At 48.2% G+C, this 19,211-nt stretch overlaps 1 protein-coding gene across 3 annotated transcripts in view; it reads right to left on the bottom strand.

Annotated features, from left to right (window-relative positions):
* The window catches only part of EIF2AK4 (eukaryotic translation initiation factor 2 alpha kinase 4), a 184,569-nt gene that overhangs the window by 139,525 nt on the left and 25,833 nt on the right, over nucleotides 1-19,211 (bottom strand). For all 3 annotated transcript variants that reach the window (XM_073554166.1, XM_073554169.1, XM_073554168.1), the window contains exons 3-6: nucleotides 18,025-18,127; nucleotides 15,400-15,573; nucleotides 12,840-12,920; nucleotides 5,561-5,709 (exon numbers count right to left, since the gene is read on the bottom strand). In XM_073554166.1, the coding sequence (XP_073410267.1) occupies nucleotides 5,561-5,709; nucleotides 12,840-12,920; nucleotides 15,400-15,573; nucleotides 18,025-18,127 (507 nt within the window). The remainder of the gene's footprint in view (nucleotides 1-5,560; nucleotides 5,710-12,839; nucleotides 12,921-15,399; nucleotides 15,574-18,024; nucleotides 18,128-19,211) is intronic.

Genomic DNA, 19,211 nt, shown 5'->3' with positions numbered 1-19,211 from the left:
AGAGCCTCAACTCTCGGCCCTTCTGAAGGAATTCTAGAATGGCCGTAATGGGTACTTCACCGGACAATCTTACTGGGTGAAAGGCCAGAATTTCCTCCACACCTTAGCGTATATTCTTGTTGTGGATTCCTTCCTACTTTGCAGAAGGGTATTAATCAGGTTTTTTGAGAAGCCTCTCTGTTTCAATAGTTCCCTTTCAAATTCCAGGCCGCTAGGCGCAGGGCTTTGACCTGTGGATGGTAACAAGGTCCTGGTGTAGCGGCAGAATCCATGGGTCGGCTATTGACATGGCTCTCAGCAGAACCACGGCCTCGTGGGCCAAAACGGGGCTATCAAGATGACCCTCGCCTTCTCCTGTCTTATTTTCCTGACCACTGTTGGTAACAGAACCATTGGAGGGAAGGCATAGGCTTGCCGGAATGTCCAGGATGCTTGGAGGGCATCTAGTATGTCTGGATTGTCTGCTCTGTAGAGAGAAGCGAACTTTTTTACACGCCTGTTGGCTCTGGTCGCGAACAGGTCTATTTCTGGTCTGCCCCATTTCGCCGCAATCATCCCGAAGATGTGCCGGCTGAGGACCCACTCGCCCTGATATAAAGTTTGGCGGCTGAGTGAGTCTGCTCGAGAATTGTCCACTCCACTTATGTGTAGTGCAGATAGGGAGTGAAGATGCACTTCGGCTATCTCTAAGATTTTTTCCGCGATAGACATCAATGGTCCTGATCGCGTGCCTCCTTGCCGGTTAATATATGCCACTGCGGTGGTATTGTCTGATTGGATCCTCACATGGGTTCATCTTAGCTGCAGGAGAAATTGAGATATAGCATAATAAATTGCTGTTAGTTCCTTCATATTAGAGGAGCTTTCTGCTTCATGCTCCAGCCACTGGCCCTGCGCCATCTCCTCCTCCAGGTGGGCCCCCCACCCTGAGGAGCTAGCATCCGTGGTGAGTACCATAGAGGGAGTAACCCACCATTGAACTCCTTTTGACAAATTGGTAGGATCCAACCACCAACCTAGGGAGTTAATAACTTCGGGCGATAGGGACATCTTCACTTCCAACCGTCCCCGCAGTCTGTCTGTCTCCTGTAAAAAAGCCCACTGCAATTTTCTGGAGTGGAATTGGGCCCATTGCGCTGCCGGAATGCATGATATTAGGGACCCTAGCAAGGACATACCCTGTCTCAATGATATTACGGGTTTTTCAGTAATGTTCCGTATTTTACTAACTATGGCCTGCGCCTTAGCATCCGCTAGAAAGCATTTCTGACTTACGGAGTCTACTTGAAGGCCTAGGAACATCTGACTGGTTACCGGTTTCAGCCTGGACTTCTCCCAGTTGATTAGCCAGCCTAATGTCTGTAGGGATGAGACAATATCAGCTACTCTTTTTTCACATTGGGAAACAGAATTTCCTACTATGAGCAGGTCGTCCAAGTAGGGGACCACTAGGGTATCATTCAGCCTTATATATGACGTCACCTCTAGCATCAGTTTGGTAAACACTCGAGGAGCATAGATAGTCCGAACGGCATTGCCGTAAATTGGAAATGTTGAATCCGACCCCTGAACCAGACTGCTACCCGCAGGAACTTCTGGCGCCCTTGGTGTATGGTAATAGGCATCCTTTAGGTCCAAGACTGCCATATAGCACCTGGGGAACAACAGTTTTATTGCTGAACTTATTGACTCCATCTTAAACGGCCTCAGCTTCAAGAATGTATTAAGCTTTTTTAAATTTATTATAGTCCTAAAAGAGCTGTCTGGTTTAGGGACTAAAAATAGGGGAGAATAAAAGCCCTTTCCCTTTTTGTCCCCCGGGACCTCTATCAGAACACGCTTAAGCCCCCGTTACACACTGCGATATCGCTAGCAATATCGCTGTAAAGTCACCGATTTTGTGACGCAGCAGCGATATTGCTAGCGATATCGCTGCATGTCATACTTACCTCCGACCGGCTCCCCCGCTGGTTATCGCTGATCGCGCGAGAAGCTCCTGGACCATTCCTCGTCGGTCACTTCCTGCGGCGCTTCCTGTGGTGCCGACGAGCGACGCGTGGAGCCGGGCGGGAGGACACAGGATCGCCGCGTCTGACAGGTAAGTAGCGACCCCCGTCCCCAGCGATGTCGCTGGTGAGATCTGCCTGTGTGGCAGCTCACTAGCGACCACCCAGCGATGCACCAGCGATCCTGACTGCGTCATATCGCTAGTCGGGATCGCTGGTGCATCGCTAGGTGTAACGGTACCCTTAGTTAATAGTGCTGCAATCTCCATTTCCAGTGCTTCCTGCTGTGTTTGGGAATTCATAGAAGTCAATAGGAAGGAGTTCGGTGGGTGCCGAACAAATTCTAGTTTTAGGCCTGATGAAATTATATCAATGGCCCAGGGGTTGGATGTAAATTTTTCCCCATTGATGGCTGAATTTTAGTATCCTGCCACCTATCGGTGTACTGGTGCTAGCGGAATCTGTCTCCTTTGAAGGGACGTTTTCCAAATAGGCTGCCCCTCTGTTTGGGATCCTTATTTCCCCAGCGGTCCTGAGGTTTGAAATCCCTCTTTTTCCCAAACGGAGGCTTTCTGAAGGCTCTCCTGTTAAAGGGAATATATGGGTTAGGAAAACCTTTCTTCCTCTCACCCGCCTTCGTTAGGATCTCGTCCAGCTCTGTGCCAAATAGGTACTTACCCTGGCAGGGTATAGCACAAAGTTTAGTCTTTGTCTGTGTATCTTTTCTCCATCCTTTCAACCATAAGGCCCGCCGGCCTGAATTGGTTAGCCCTGCTGCTCTAGCAGATAGTCGGAGAGAGTCCGCTGAGGAGTCGGACAGGAAAGCCGCTGCTCCCTTAATCAGGGGAATAGAGGAAAGGAGCTTGTTTCTAGATACTCCGCTTTTAATTTTTCCCTCTAGGTCATCCAGCCATACCAACATTGACTTTGCTGTGCACGTGGCTGCTATTGCTGGCTTAAAAGCTGCCGTGCATGCCTCCCAGGATCGTTTAAGAAAGGTATCTGTCTTACGATCTAATGAGTCAGCCAATGACCCTGAATCCTCCACCGGCAGGGAGGATCTACGAGAGGTAGAGGCCACTGCCGCATCTACTTTGGGGGCTCTCGACCAAGATGTTAACTCCTCCTCGTCAAATGGATATTTGCGTTTTGAAGCTAAGGGGAGGAAGGTTCTCTGACCCGGTTTCTCCCACTCCCTCCTCACCAGCTCCTTTATAGCTGGGACTACTGGGAAAGCACGGATCTTTCTCCGGGAAATGCCTGCGAACATCATGTCTTGCGGAGTTTTGGGGTCCTTAGTCTCGGGTAGCCCCATGGTATTTCGGACAGACTTAACCAAGTTATTAACACTGTCCGTAGGGAAACAAGTCTGTTCCTCTTCATCTGAGGAAAAGTATTCCTGGGATCTATCTGAGTCTAGTTCCCCAGTTTCTGATGGCGATCCCGACGCCGGTGAAGCTACTCCTCTCGGTGAAACTATTCCTTTGACAGAGGAGTGACCCCCCAGACTACTGGAGCTGCCCAAGGCCCGTAGCTCCTCTCTAATTATCGCTCGAATATCCTCTTTCTTCCCTGAGGATTCCTCCTGTAAGGTCTTTTCAATACAAGACTGGCATAATCTCTTAGGGTGGCCATCTGGGAGGGGCTGAGAACATAAGGCACACACTCTATTTTTCGCCTTCTCCGTTCTTTTGGCCTAAAAGGTATGGATCAAGGAAACGTCATCAGCTATAAGCCTGACTAAAAACACTCACCCATGAAGCTCGTCAGCAAATTACCGGCTGCGGGGTTCGCGACTCAGGCTGAGACGAGGTGTGGGACGGCTTTTTCTCCTTCCGCTTTTTTTCCGTGGACTCATTTTGCCTGGAATGCCCGCTGGACTCTCTTCTGGAGCTGCCACTTCTCCTGGTGCTGCTGCTCCTTCTTGTAGTACCGCTCTTTCTGCTGCCCTGTGGGAACTCGTCTGGCTGGCTCAGTTGGAGCGAAACCGGGTCGTTTGTGGACGACATAGCTGCACACCGCTGTAGTATTACCGGTGTCTTTTATGCAGCTTTCCGGTTCCGCCTCTCTTTCTCTTTTTTTTTCAGCTGTTACTGAACTTCTGGGTCGCCTCAGCCTGGGAGCGCCGGCTACCTGCCCGACCTGCCGCTCAATCGCTGCCCCTTAGACCGCCGGACATCACCTGTTACCAGGTATTCTGCTCTTCTTAGCGCTGCCTGCACCTCACAATCTGCGAGCTCAGGATTTCCTGGTTTACCCGGCCTCGCTGTATCAGGTGGGGGTTACCATCCCCGATGCCACGCTCCTGTAATGCGTCTGTATCCCTCTGAGGGGGTGGGGGGGGGGAACCCTGCCCCATAATAGTGAGCCTCGGTACTCCTCACCATGGCCTCACCTGCATTACCAGCCAGGGGGGCCTTCTCTCCGTCCGATGCTGCTTCCAGTCCTGGGGCCCCCGCTGCTCATATCATGCACGCGGGCGGCTACCAGACCAGGCATCCTCTTCTGCGGGTTCCTTCTAGGAACAGGAAACCAAACTGAGGGAGCGAGGGGGACCGCCCCATTTATCTCTCTGTAGGTTTCCTGTTCCTAGGGGCGGATCCCCTCTCTCAGTGGGTGCTGTCGTGGCGAAGAGGAAAAAAAAAAAAAAATCCTAGTTACCTTCCTACGCACCAACGTGGCGTCTTGCTCCAATGTCAGCAGCTGATTTATACTCTTAGTCAGTGCATGGCAGTGACGTCATGTGCTGCTTATAAGGCGAGGACAGCTGCTGAAATACTAACTGGTCTCCACACCGGGACTGTGCTTGTAGAGCAGTGAGTCTTCATTGCTCTTTAGTAGCGTGCACAGTAGCGGGCTTTCACATGTGCCCACTACTAAAGGGAATGAATATTCACTGCCCTCCACACGTGACCGCCCAGCAGCTGCAGGAAGCCAACTGCTGGTACTATTGTCCCTGCTATTAAAGAGAAAAGAATATTCACTGCCAGCGCAGTGAATATTCATTTCTCTTTAGGAGCTGGCACAGGCTTTAGCAGCAGCTGTCGGCTTCTGCTTCCTGTGACCCGGTACTCCACCACTGCTGCTCCCTCTCCATCTTGTGGGACCCTCACTCGAGTATAAGCTGGGGGAGGGGGCTTTTTCAGCATAAGGCTTATACTTGAGTATATACGGTACATTAGTCTGCCATTTCACAATTGACCCTTCAGGCAAATGGGCCCAGTAAATGAATAGCTGTATCCAGTGTGGACACAAAATCTACACTTTAGTACTAAAGGCTCCTGTTATCATAACAGTCACCTTTTGTGGCACAAACTGAAAGCTAAAAACTTCCCAATTTGTTGTTAGATGCTTTAGTTTAGTTGAAGAATGATATTTGATACAATAAGAAACTATTTCCACTGGGTACTGCACACATTTGCAAACTTCCCAGCTTATGCATGCTACCTCATTTAATCTTTCGCTTATTTTTTTTTTTTAATTGTTATATTGTTATGTAAACCATGGAGAAAAAAGTTAATTACAATCAATCAGTATAAAAAAAAGAAAATTACTTGGATCTGCCAACAGAGGTAGTGCGAGTCCTGTTACTTCCGCCATGATCAGCAGGCCCACCATTAGCTGGTGGTGTCTTAGGCCCTGAATTACTAATAGTTTTAGCTGAAATTTCCTGAAATGTTAGATTGGCACTTTCAAGGCGTTCCTGCAATAAAAGAAGAAAAAAAAAATTAAAGGAGTTTTCCAGGCTTAAGATACTGATGGCCTACCCCTGGAATGTGTTATCAGTATCGGAGTGTTGGGGTGGTGGTATTACACCTGACACCTACCATCAATTTTTATCTCCAGTGACAGCTGAATGTAGTGTGAATGATGCTGAAAAGCACACCTATTAATGGGGATTCTGGGTGTCAGACTCCTACCAATCTGATACTGAGGACCTATACTACAAATATGTCATAAATATAGCCTGGAAATCCACTATAAGAATTGTACTTCACAGTACTAATAAGGGCTCATTCACAAGTCTGATTCTGACATACGAGCACAATCGTTGGTTTTCACGGATAACAATTGTACCTGTGATAGTCTATGGAGCCATTGAGACAACTGTGATTCTCTGCATATGAGCGGTCCGCAGAAAAATAACCGATGTTGATCGGGGATTGAATAAAAAACAGGATTTTTGGGTTGCTTACCGTAAAATCTGTTTCTCGGAGCCTTCATTGGGGGACACAGAGACCTTGGGTGTATGCTGCTGCCACTAGGAGGCTGACACTATGCACAAAAAAAGGTTAGCTCCTCCTCCGCAGTGTACACCCCACCGACCGGCAGAGAATTCCTCAGTTAGTGAGAAAGCAGTAGGAGAAGTAACAGAATAGGTTGACAACATAAACAACTCAACTGTAACCATTCAACCAAAGTAAGAACAGGAGCTGTAAAACATGGGAGGGTGCTGTGTCCCCCAATGAAGGCTCCGAGAAACAGATTTTACGGTAAGCAACCCAAAAATCCTGTTTTCTCGTTCGCCTTATTGGGGGACACAGAGACCTTGGGACGTCCCAAAGCAGTCCCTGGGGTGGGAAACAAACTTCCATCAGGCCAGCGGACTCACCACCGCGGCCTGCAGAATCCGTCTACCTAGGCTGGCGTCCGCCGAAGCGTAGGTGTGGACTCTGTAGAATTTCACAAACGTGTGAACCGATGACCATGTTGCAGCTTTGCAAAGCTGCAGTGCGGAAGCTCTGCGGCGCACCGCCCAGGAGGCACCCACTGCCCGAGTAGAGTGGGCCCTGATACCCGGAGGGGCTCCGCGACGCTTAACACGGTAGGCTTCCAGGATAGCCGATCTGATCCAGCGAGCAATGGTGGCCTTTGACGCCGGGTGACCTTTCCGCGCTCCATCAGGGATAATGAAGAGAGACTCTGTCTTTCGCAAGGAAGTCGTCCTAGACAGATAGAATCTTACCGCCCTAACCAGGTCCAGCTTGTTCAAGGACCGCTCTCAGGGATGAGTTGGATTCGGACAAAAGGACGGTAGCACGATATCCTCGTTGAGGTGAAACGAGGACACCACCTTCGGAAGGAACGAGGGCGGAGGCTGCAGAACTACCTTATCCTGGTGGAGAACCAGAAAGGGAGAGCGGCACGAAAGAGCTGCCAATTCCGACACGCGCCGGACGGAGGTGATGGCCACCAGAAAGGCTACCTTCCAAGAAAGGAGAGAAAGGGAAATATCCCTGAGGGGTTCAAAGGGCGGACCTTGCAGAACCTCAAGAACCAGATTAAGGTCCCATGGATCCACGGGCGCCCGGTACGGCGGGACCGTGTGAGCCACGCCCTGAAGAAAGGTCTTAACCTGAGGACGGGAAGCCAACGTTTTCTGAAACAGAATGGACAGCGCCAAAACTTGACCCTTCAGGGAACTGAGGGCAAGCCCCGCATCCAATCCTGCCTGAAGAAACGCTAGGACTGAAGGGAGCGAAAAGGACATGGGCGCGACGTCATTGGTCTCACACCAAGTGAAATAGGCCTTCCAAGTACGGTAGTAAATCTTGGAAGATGATAGCTTTCTGGCTCGGATCATGGTCTGAATTACGTGGTCGGAAAATCCTGCTCGTTTCAGAACCTCGGTCTCAACAGCCACGCCGTTAAATTGAGCGGCCGAGAATTGGGGTGGCAAATCGGACCCTGAGACAGCAGATCTGTTCTGTCTGGAAGCTTCCAGGGGGCGTCCGCGAGAAGGTTGACAATGTCCGCGAACCAAGACCTTCTGGGCCAATTCGGGGCGATGAGAATGACCGGAAGTCCTTCTGCCTTGATCTTCTTCAACAGCTTGGGAAGAAGAGGCAGAGGAGGGAACAGGTAGGGAAGTTCGAACTGGGACCAAGGAACGGCCAGGGCGTCGGCGCCCACTGCCAGAGGGTCCCGAGACCTGGACACGAATTGTGGGACTTTCCTGTTGAGGCGAGACGCCATGAGGTCTACATCCGGGGTTCCCCACCGAAGGCAGAGCAGATGAAACACTTCCGGATGTAGGGACCATTCTCCCGCCGCGAGACCCTCGCGGCTGAGAAAATCGGCGGCCCAGTTGTCTACGCCGGGAATGTGAACCGCGGAAATTGTCGGAACGGAAATCTCCGCCCAACGAAGAATCTTGGACACCTCCGCCAGGGCTGAGACACTCCGTGTTCCCCCTTGGCGGTTGACATATGCCACCGCTGTGGCGTTGTCTGTCTGATTCCGTACCGGCAGTCCCTTGAGGAGCCTTTCCCAGTGGACCAGAGCAAGATGGATCGCTCGAATCTCCAGAACGTTGATCGGCAGCGCTGATTCCCGATCCGACCATCGACCCTGAACAGTGTGGTTGCGGAACACAGCACCCCAACCGAGGAGACTGGCATCTGTGGTTACTATCTGCCAGTGAATGAGAAGGAAGGATCGACCCGATAGAATGAGAGGTGACGACAACCACCAGTTGAGAGACCGCTTGATCCGGTAAGAAAGATGGACAGGGCGATCCAGGGACCGAGGCGACCTGTTCCACTTCGACAGAATGGCCTGCTGGAGAGGCCTGGCGTGAAATTGGGCAAAGGGAACTGCCTCTATCGCCGCCACCTTCTTTCCCAGGACCCTCATGGCTGTACGGAGGGATGGGAATCGCGAGGTCTGCAGCGATCGTATTTCCTGCTGCAGAGAGAGAATCTTTTCTTGTGGGAGAAAGACCCTTGACCGAAGAGTGTCGAACAGAAGACCTAGAAAGACCAGGCGTTGGGTAGGAACCAGACAGGACTTTTTCCTGTTGACGATCCACCCGAAATTGGAAAGAGTGTCCAGGACGATTGACAAACTTTGGTGAGCCTGTTGGAATGAGGGAGCCTTGATCAGAATATCGTCTAGGTACGGGAAAAGAACGAGGCCTCTGACTCTCAACAAAGCCATCAACGCAGCCATGATCTTCGTGAAGACTCTGGGAGCGGTGGCAAGACCGAAGGGCAGTGCGACAAACTGGTAGTGGTGCTGTCGAATCGCAAAGCGCAGGAACTTCTGATGTCCGGAGAAAATTGGAACATGTAAATAGGCATCTTGGATGTCTATTGAGCACATGAATTCCTGCTCCTCCATGGAGGCGATGACCGAGCGAAGCGACTCCATGCGGAAGTGGCGAAGGCGGACCCTCTTGTTGAGCAGCTTGAGATCCAAGATGGGTCGAACTGCGCCGTCTTTTTTCGGCACTACAAACAGGTTCGAGTAGAACCCCGTGAAGCGCTCCGATTCGGGAACGGGTACAATCACCCCGGAACTGAGGAGAGCGGCGATAGCCGTAGAGAACCCCGGGATCAAGGCTGGATCCTTTGGAGGCCGGGATTCGAAGAAACGATCCCGTGGGAGAGAGATGAACTCTATCTTGTATCCTGAGGATACGACCTCCCTGACCCAGGCGTCCTCCACGGCGGCCAGCCAAACGTCCCTGAAGGAAAGAAGTCGACCTCCCAATTGGAAAGGCCCCTCGCGTGCCCGATGATAGTCATGCTGAAGTAGACCGTCCAGATCTAGATCTGGACGGTCTGCCCTGGGAGGAGTGGGGTCGCCAGGAAGGAGTGGGTCTGAAGGAAACTTTCTTTCTCTCCTGGCGAGCCTGCGGTCTCTGTTGGCTGGAGGAGTTGTCCGCCGTATTGAAACGGCGGAGAGTCCGAAAGGGTCGAAACTGACGCCTTAGTGGGGGTCTGCGAGGCTTGGACTGAGGGAGGAGTGAACTCGTGCCTCCGGTGGCGTCCTTAATAATCTGGTCCAATTGGGACCCAAAGAGGCGCACCCCCTGAAAAGGCAGGTTAGTGAGGGACTTTTTAGAAGACAAGTCCGCTTGCCATGCCTTTAGCCAAATTGTACGTCGAATTGCAACAACGTTGCTTGACGCCTGAACTGCACAGGATGCAGCATCCAAGGAAGCGGAGAGAAGATAGTCCCCAGCATGGGAGATCTGATTGGCGAGATCGGCCAAATGCTCCGGTTGCGCCTTATCTAAGATGCCCTGCCGAAGGTCATCTGCCCACGTGGCTATGGCCTTTGCTGCCCAGGATGAAGCAAAGATTGGACACACCGCCGCTGAAGCCGCTTCAAAGGCAGACTTCGCCAGGGATTCTATAATCCTGTCATTAGAATCCTTTAGGGACGCCACGCCTGAAAGCGGGAGAACCGTGTTATTGGATAGCCTGGACACGGGCGGATCGACCGAGGGAGAGGCCGACCAGTTGTCCGTGAGCTCCTTAGCAAATGGGTAGAGTATGCCGAGACGTTTTCCTCTTTGAAAGCGTCTGGTCGGATCCTCTCTTTCCTTGGTAAAAATTTTCCCAAACTCGGAATGGAAAGGAAAAACCCTGGAGGGAGTTTCTGCCCGTCTGAACGAAACCTCCTGATCTGAGGATTTCGCAGGGGAGTCAGCAATATCGAAGGTATGATGGATCGCAGCAATGAGGTCCTGCACTGAGACCTTCATGCTTGCATCCTGGTCTGAATCCAGCTCTAAAATCCCCTCAGATGACCTGTCCGAAAGCGCTTCCCCTGACTCGGGAGAGGAGGCCCGAGAGGGAGGCTGGTGAGAAGGGCTATGCGGTGAGATGGGACTAGGAGAGGATTCCGGCTGGGAATCTTGCCTGGGTCTTTTGCGACTACCGCTGGCTGATTCAGATGGAACAATTTGGGACCTGCTTGGCCCTGCTGAAGAGTCCAGGGGCAACTTATCAAGAACGGCCACCAGGGACTGAGACACCCTGGTGAGGTCTGCCACTGATTGAGATAGCGAGGAGGCCCAGCCAGGCATGGGGGGCTCACTCTCACCTGGGGCCGCAGATGGCTCCTGGACGGCGTCAGGCTGAATTGGATTGCTACAATCCAGGCAGAGGGGAGTGGACTGGCCTGAGGGAAGTTTGCGATTGCACGAAGAACATGCAAAGTACTTGACTAAAGTGCAGGGGGGGGCGGTAGAGCGGGTACGATCAGACTTAGAGTTAGACATAGTGAAAAGCTGAGGTAATGCCGGAAGGTTGGGGGACAGAGGGCGGAGAAGGGTCAGTCTGCAGTGCAGAGCTACTCACGGTCCGGTGTCCCCAGAAGCGATGCTCTGCGACCTGTCAGTGGATGCAGGTCAGAGCGAAATCCGGCCGATAGACCTCCTGAAAAAACCAGCTGGAGAAGATGCTATCCAGTGAGGAGCTGGTGCCCGGCTAACAGGCTGGGAAAATGGCGCCTTCCTGAGAAAAAGCGTGCGTTCAGGAGAGGAGGGAGGGCGGAGCACCACGCAGGGTTAACAATTCACCGCCCTCTAGCCAATAACAGGCTGGGCAGGTGAAGGACAGGCGGTGGGAGGGCCTGGGAAGAGCGGGAGAGAAGCCCGCTTAGAAGAAAGGGGCGGGGGGCGTGGCCGCGACACAGCGGTAGGCCCGAACTGAAGCCGGGGCCTAAATTAGTTGCGGCGGCCGTCTGTCAGCAGGGGGTCGGCGCGGAGGTCCGAAAAAGTGGGACGCCGCAGTCGCAAGCTGCTCCCAATGGGAAAAAACCCTGTGCTCCCTGTCCCCAGAAAGGGGGGAAGAAAGGGGAGGAAAGGGGGGAGGAAAGGGGGGAGGAAAGGGGGGAGGAAAGGGGGGAGGAAAGGGGGGAGGAAAGGGGGGATGCCCAGCAACATTGAGCTGCCTATAGCCTTGTGGCGACTGCGAGCGACCGCAGCGCCTACAACCGGGGTTCCCCTGTGACCATTGAAGAGGCGACCGTCGGGAATGGGCAGCCAGGTAAATAAATAAATAATAAATACTCACCCATCCACGATCCGTTACCTGTCTGAAGAAGTCTTGCGTCTCATCCAACCGACAGGCTCTGGTAGGCGAGTGGGAGGGAGACTGGCGACAAGGACCCCTGGAGTCGCTGGCACGTCTTGGTGTCGGCGTCCGTCTGGCTGGTCCTGCCGCGGAGAACTGCAAGGATACGGGGTGGCAGTACACGCCATACTTGCAGACTCCATGTGGGAGTACAGATGTGACTTTTCACTCTGTATCCCTCCGTAGAACCTGAAAAGGAACGACGCACGACGAGGTAGATATGGGTCTAATAAAAGACCCGTGTCCACCTCCTACTGACACTAAGCTAAACTGAGGAATTCTCTGCCGGTCGGTGGGGTGTACACTGCGGAGGAGGAGCTAACCTTTTTTTGTGCATAGTGTCAGCCTCCTAATGGCAGCAGCATACACCCAAGATCTCTGTGTCCCCCAATAAGGCGAACGAGAAATCAGCAATGCAAGTCAATAAATTCATTAAAAAAAAAAAAATTTGGACGGCAATCTAATGACATCTGCGTGCAGTCCGGTTTTCATGGACTGCCAAAAGGGTAGAGGTGTGGAGACCCTTTATTATTATTTCTACAAGTAGGAGAAAAAAAAAACGATGACACCGAGATCAAAGTCTGATCGGAATAACTAGCCTTTTTTTCTCGCACATGGAAAATTTGAAAAAAAAAAAACGGACGTCTGAATGAGTCTTACGGCACATGGAAGATATGAGATTACATGGGAGTCGCATTATCTTCAATTACCAATATAACCAAGAGCAATCACCAGCCTGAGAAGGGGAGGTAGAGAAAGCAAACCCTATATTTTCTTCTAGAGTTCTTTGACAATTTTAACTTTCTTAAAGTCAGAAATAATTTACCTACAAAGTGCAAGTTACTGACTGTCACCTCCTGATGGACCGTCAGAAGATGGCAGAATTTGACATCCGTACAGCGTCTCCGTTTTAGTTGCACTAAATATGCTGACAATTTACCACTCAATGCACAAAACCGGTCACCTGCTTTTCGATTTCCTTCCTTCTTTTCTCCTCCTTTTTCTCTTCTTCCCTCCTTCTGATTTCATCAAGGATTTCACGCCTCTGTCAATATCAGACAAGACAAAAAGCGAATGTAAAAGCAAGAGCATGACAAAAAGGGCAGATAAAAGGAAATAATGCACCCGGGATACAAGATATAGAAGTCTCCACTGCACTAGTAATACAGAATTAGACCAAAAACACCAAAGTGCAGCATTCAAAATATTAAGAAAAAAATGTACAGGCTAAAAATTAAAAATATTTATTAAAGAAGGTTTATTACAAGCGTAAAGAAAATATATACCAAAATGGCATTAATAGTAAATAGTACTGCTTATTTCAATGGGTACTGTCATCTTATTAGTCCGTCTTCAAATAGTCCTTTAGGTCAATACATTACTATTTATAATCATATTTTGCCATTGTATTCTCATGGACATTTATTGCTACCGCTTACAGTGGGGAAAAAAAGTATTTAGTCAGTCAGCAATAGTGCAAGTTCCACCACTTAAAAAGATGAGAGGCGTCTGTAATTTACATCATAGGTAGACCTCAACTATGGGAGACAAACTGAGAAAAAAAAATCCAGAAAATCACATTGTCTGGTTTTTTTTTCATTTTATTTGCATATTATGGTGGAAAATAAGTATTTGGTCAGAAACAAGCAATCAAGATTTCTGGCTCTCACAGACCTGTAACTTCTTCTTTAAGAGTCTCCTCTTTCCTCCACTCATTACCTGTAGTAATGGCACCTGTTTAAACTTGTTATCAGTATAAAAAGACACCTGTGCACACCCTCAAATAGTCTGACTCCAAACTCCACTATGGTGAAGACCAAAGAGCTGTCAAAGGACACCAGAAGCAAAATTGTAGCCCTGCACCAGGCTGGGAAGACTGAATCTGCAATAGCCAACCAGCTTGGAGTGAAGAAATCAACTGTGGGAGCAATAATTAGAAAATGGAAGACATACAAGACCACTGATAATCTCCCTCGATCTGGTGCTCCACGCAAAATCCCACCCCGTGGGGTCAGAATGATCACAAGAACGGTGAGCAAAAATCCCAGAACCACGCGGGGGGACCTAGTGAATGAACTGCAGAGAGCTGGGACCAATGTAATAAGGCCTACCATAAGTAACACACTACGCCACCATGGACTCAGATCCTGCAGTGCCAGACGTGTCCCACTGCTTAAGCCTGTGCATGTCCGGGCCCGTCTGAAGTTTGCTAGAGAGCATTTGGATGATCCAGAGGAGTTTTGGGAGAATGTCCTATGGTCTGATGAAACCAAACTGGAACTGTTTGGTAGAAACACAACTTGTCGTGTTTGGAGGAAAAAGAATACTGAGTTGCATCCATCAAACACCATACCTACTGTAAAGCATGGTGGTGGAAACATCATGCTTTGGGGCTGTTTCTCTGCAAAGGGGCCAGGACGACTGATCCGGGTACATGAAAGAATGAATGGGGCCATGTATCGTGAGATTTTGAGTGCAAACCTCCTTCCATCAGCAAGGGCATTGAAGATGAAACGTGGCTGGGTCTTTCAACATGACAATGATCCAAAGCACACCGCCAGGGCAACGAAGGAGTGGCTTCGTAAGAAGCATTTCAAGGTCCTGGAGTGGCCTAGCCAGTCTCCAGATCTCAACCCTATAGAAAACCTTTGGAGAGAGTTGAAAGTCCGTGTTGCCAAGCGAAAAGCCAAAAACATCACTGCTCTAGAGGAGATCTGCATGGAGGAATGGGCCAACATACCAACAACAGTGTGTGGCAACCTTGTGAAGACTTACAGAAAACGTTTGACCTCTGTCATTGCCAACAAAGGATATATCACAAAGTATTGAGATGAAATTTTGTTTCTGACCAAATACTTATTTTCCACCATAATATGCAAATAAAATGAAAAAAAAAACAGACAATGTGATTTTCTGGACTTTTTTTTCTCAGTTTGTCTCCCATAGTTGAGGTCTACCTATGATGTAAATTACAGACGCCTCTCATCTTTTTAAGTGGTGGAACTTGCACTATTGCTGACTGACTAAATACTTTTTTTCCCCCACTGTAGGTCCTGCAGTAGTAGCCACAATAACATATATACTAGTGATAAGTGAACGTGCTCGGATAATGTGTTATCCGAGCATTCTTGTGTGCTGTCTTCCTTGAGCTTGAATAATATGTTCAAGAGCCAGCGGCTGCATGTCTCACGGCTGTTAGACACCTCCCTGTATGTGTTGCGGCTGTCTATCAACCATGAGACATGCAGCCGCAGGGTTTCAAACATAATATACTAGCACGCCAAAGTCACTCAGTTAGCACACGAGCATGCTCGGGAAACACCTTATCCGATCACGTTCACTCATCACTAATAGATACATATTTACTATCACCTATGTAATTGGCCAAGTTTTTTTAAATTAGGCGAATAGACAAAACAGGAGTATGAGAGACCATCCAAAATGTGTCGCAGTGCCACGTTCATTGATGATAGGAAGGGACCCCCCCCCCCAAAAAAAAAAAAGCATTACTCTCACTGGCTTACCGTCTGCTCCTCTCTCATCTTTATTTCTTCAATTCTTTTCTCTTCTTCCAAAGCGATTTTCTCCTGCTGTCTCTGTTGATTCTTCAACATCTCTTCATGAAATGATTTGGGAGGTGGATGGTTATGTTCGGTTAGGAAAGTCTGCACATGGTCGGCAAGCTGATAAATCATCACCTGGGCGGACAACGAGAACCGGAGACAAATGTGAGCGGCCACAATAAATTATTTGAAGGAATTATTCAATATTCCTAACAACTTAGACATCCTACGTACATGCAAGTCAGTAGCGGGTGTATGGAGCAGGCTCACGGTGTGAGGCTAACCCATACCCAGCAGGTAATGGCCAGGTTCTGCTCTTAACAGCGGAGGGTGGAGTGGAGCTCCGCCTGTTCAACTCCACTGTCAAACTAATAGCGGCATTAATATTCCGGTGTCATGGGGGCGCATCATTCTAGCGCCCCGTGATGTGATCGTGGGGAACCAATCGGTTGCTTGGACAGATGTGGGGGTCTGTTAAAGACTTCAAAGGAGACTGAGTTTTACTATATACAGCAATACTATGGTATTGCTGTATATACAGTGGGGAAAAAAAGTATTTAGTCAGTCAGCAATAGTGCAAGTTCCACCACTTAAAAAGATGAGAGGCGTCTGTAATTTACATCATAGGTAGACCTCAACTATGGGAGACAAACTGAGAAAAAAAAATCCAGAAAATCACATTGTCTGGTTTTTTTTTCATTTTATTTGCATATTATGGTGGAAAATAAGTATTTGGTCAGAAACAAGCAATCAAGATTTCTGGCTCTCACAGACCTGTAACTTCTTCTTTAAGAGTCTCCTCTTTCCTCCACTCATTACCTGTAGTAATGGCACCTGTTTAAACTTGTTATCAGTATAAAAAGACACCTGTGCACACCCTCAAACAGTCTGACTCCAAACTCCACTATGGTGAAGACCAAAGAGCTGTCAAAGGACACCAGAAGCAAAATTGTAGCCCTGCACCAGGCTGGGAAGACTGAATCTGCAATAGCCAACCAGCTTGGAGTGAAGAAATCAACTGTGGGAGCAATAATTAGAAAATGGAAGACATACAAGACCACTGATAATCTCCCTCGATCTGGTGCTCCACGCAAAATCCCACCCCGTGGGGTCAGAATGATCACAAGAACGGTGAGCAAAAATCCCAGAACCACGCGGGGGGACCTAGTGAATGAACTGCAGAGAGCTGGGACCAATGTAATAAGGCCTACCATAAGTAACACACTACGCCACCATGGACTCAGATCCTGCAGTGCCAGACGTGTCCCACTGCTTAAGCCTGTGCATGTCCGGGCCCGTCTGAAGTTTGCTAGAGAGCATTTGGATGATCCAGAGGAGTTTTGGGAGAATGTCCTATGGTCTGATGAAACCAAACTGGAACTGTTTGGTAGAAACACAACTTGTCGTGTTTGGAGGAAAAAGAATACTGAGTTGCATCCATCAAACACCATACCTACTGTAAAGCATGGTGGTGGAAACATCATGCTTTGGGGCTGTTTCTCTGCAAAGGGGCCAGGACGACTGATCCGGGTACATGAAAGAATGAATGGGGCCATGTATCGTGAGATTTTGAGTGCAAACCTCCTTCCATCAGCAAGGGCATTGAAGATGAAACGTGGCTGGGTCTTTCAACATGACAATGATCCAAAGCACACCGCCAGGGCAACGAAGGAGTGGCTTCGTAAGAAGCATTTCAAGGTCCTGGAGTGGCCTAGCCAGTCTCCAGATCTCAACCCTATAGAAAACCTTTGGAGGGAGTTGAAAGTCCGTGTTGCCAAGCGAAAAGCCAAAAACATCACTGCTCTAGAGGAGATCTGCATGGAGGAATGGGCCAACATACCAACAACAGTGTGTGGCAACCTTGTGAAGACTTACAGAAAACGTTTGACCTCTGTCATTGCCAACAAAGGATATATCACAAAGTATTGAGATGAAATTTTGTTTCTGACCAAATACTTATTTTCCACCATAATATGCAAATAAAATGAAAAAAAAAAAACAGACAATGTGATTTTCTGGACTTTTTTTTCTCAGTTTGTCTCCCATAGTTGAGGTCTACCTATGATGTAAATTACAGACGCCTCTCATCTTTTTAAGTGGTGGAACTTGCACTATTGCTGACTGACTAAATACTTTTTTTCCCCACTGTATATAGCACAAGTTATCACAAGATTGTACTATAAACTAATAAATATAGTAAAAAGTAAACAACTTATTTTAAACACTACGAAAAAAATTCCCTCCCCCTAATTGAATATAAAAGAAAAATAACGTGGTATCATCATGTATACAAACGTCTGATCTATCAAAACATAAAAATAATTAAACCCAATCGCCAAACACCTAAACCGAAAAAAAAGGCCAAAATTGTGTTTTTTTGGTTGCTGGAATAACCCAAAAAATGCTGTAAAAAGGGATCAAAATGTCGTATATCACAAAATGGTATCAATAAAAATATTGTCGCGAGTCTTGGAAAATGGCGACAAGCAAACATTTTTTCTTTACAAATTTAAATTTTTTCCACTACTAAAATAATTTAAAAAAAAAAAATCTCAAAGGCAGAAAACAGTGGATTTTAGTTCTTACCTCACCACAAAGCGTTTTTGCAAGTTCCTCTAAACTGCAGGTCAAGGAGTTGACATTTTCGTTTGATAAACCCTTTATATTTTTCAGCTTTATTTCAGGTGGGCTGTAACATGAGAGCAGATCATTAGCAACAATGTAGCATCAAGCCTGTTACTTTTTGAAGGATGTAACAGCAGATACGCACAACAGACGATGAAAACAAATTATTTGTGGAAAGAGAAGTAAACGGGTGCTCAAGCTATGGACATGGAGGGTGAATTTACACATCGCGGACTTGTCGCTTAATTTCAGTTTTGAAATGAACGCCGACATTTTGTAGCAAAAAGTACAATGTCAGCGAATATGGTTTTACCAAACCCTATTCAATTACATTTAAAAAAAAAGGTTGTTGTATTTTTTAAGTGCATTAAACATAGTGGACTTTCTCTACAGAATCCACTTAATGCAATGTAATAATAATAAATCTGCAGCCAAATTCTGCACCAAAGTCAGCAAAGTAATTTGCAAGTAACATGTATATTTATATGTGATCTTTAAGGCTGGTTTCACATTTGCGTACCGGGGCTTTGCGGAGGGCTGCCTACTTCCTCCGTTAAGCCCCGCCTACTTCCACATACTTATGCATTCGTCCTGCGTACCTGTCTTCAATATTGGATACGCAGGACAGGCGGATGTATGCGGATGCGTCCGCATGCGTCGTTTTGACATGCATCTGAACGCAACATGTTGCATTTTTGTGCGGACGGCGGGCACGTCAAAATGACACATCCGCATACATCTGCATGTTCTGCGTGCCCAATGTCAACCACTTAATGACTGGAGCTTTTTTCGGTTTTGTGTTTTCATTTTTCGCTCCCCTTCTTCCCAGAGCTATAACTTTTTTATTTTTCCATCAATATGGCCATGTGAGGCCTTATTTTTTGCGGGACGAGTTGTACTTTTGAACGACACCATTGGTTTTACCATGTAGTGTACTACAAAACGGGGAAAAATTCCAAGTGTGGTGAAATTGCAAAAAAAGTGCAATCCTTCACTTGTTTTTTGGTTGGCATTTTTGCTAGGTTCACTAAATGCTAAAACTGACCTGCCATTATGATTCTTCAGGTAAATACGAGTTCATAGACACCAAACATATGTAGGTTCTCTTTTATCTAAGTGGTGAAAAAAAACTCCAAAAAAAGCGCAAT

Source organism: Dendrobates tinctorius, unplaced genomic scaffold, assembly GCF_039654945.1.
Source record: "Dendrobates tinctorius isolate UK_male_01 unplaced genomic scaffold, ASM3965494v1 ptg000208l, whole genome shotgun sequence".
In the NCBI taxonomy this organism is placed as follows: Eukaryota; Metazoa; Chordata; class Amphibia; order Anura; family Dendrobatidae; genus Dendrobates; species Dendrobates tinctorius.
Note: the sequence above shows the minus strand (reverse complement) of the source record. Positions and strands in the feature narration are given on the sequence as shown.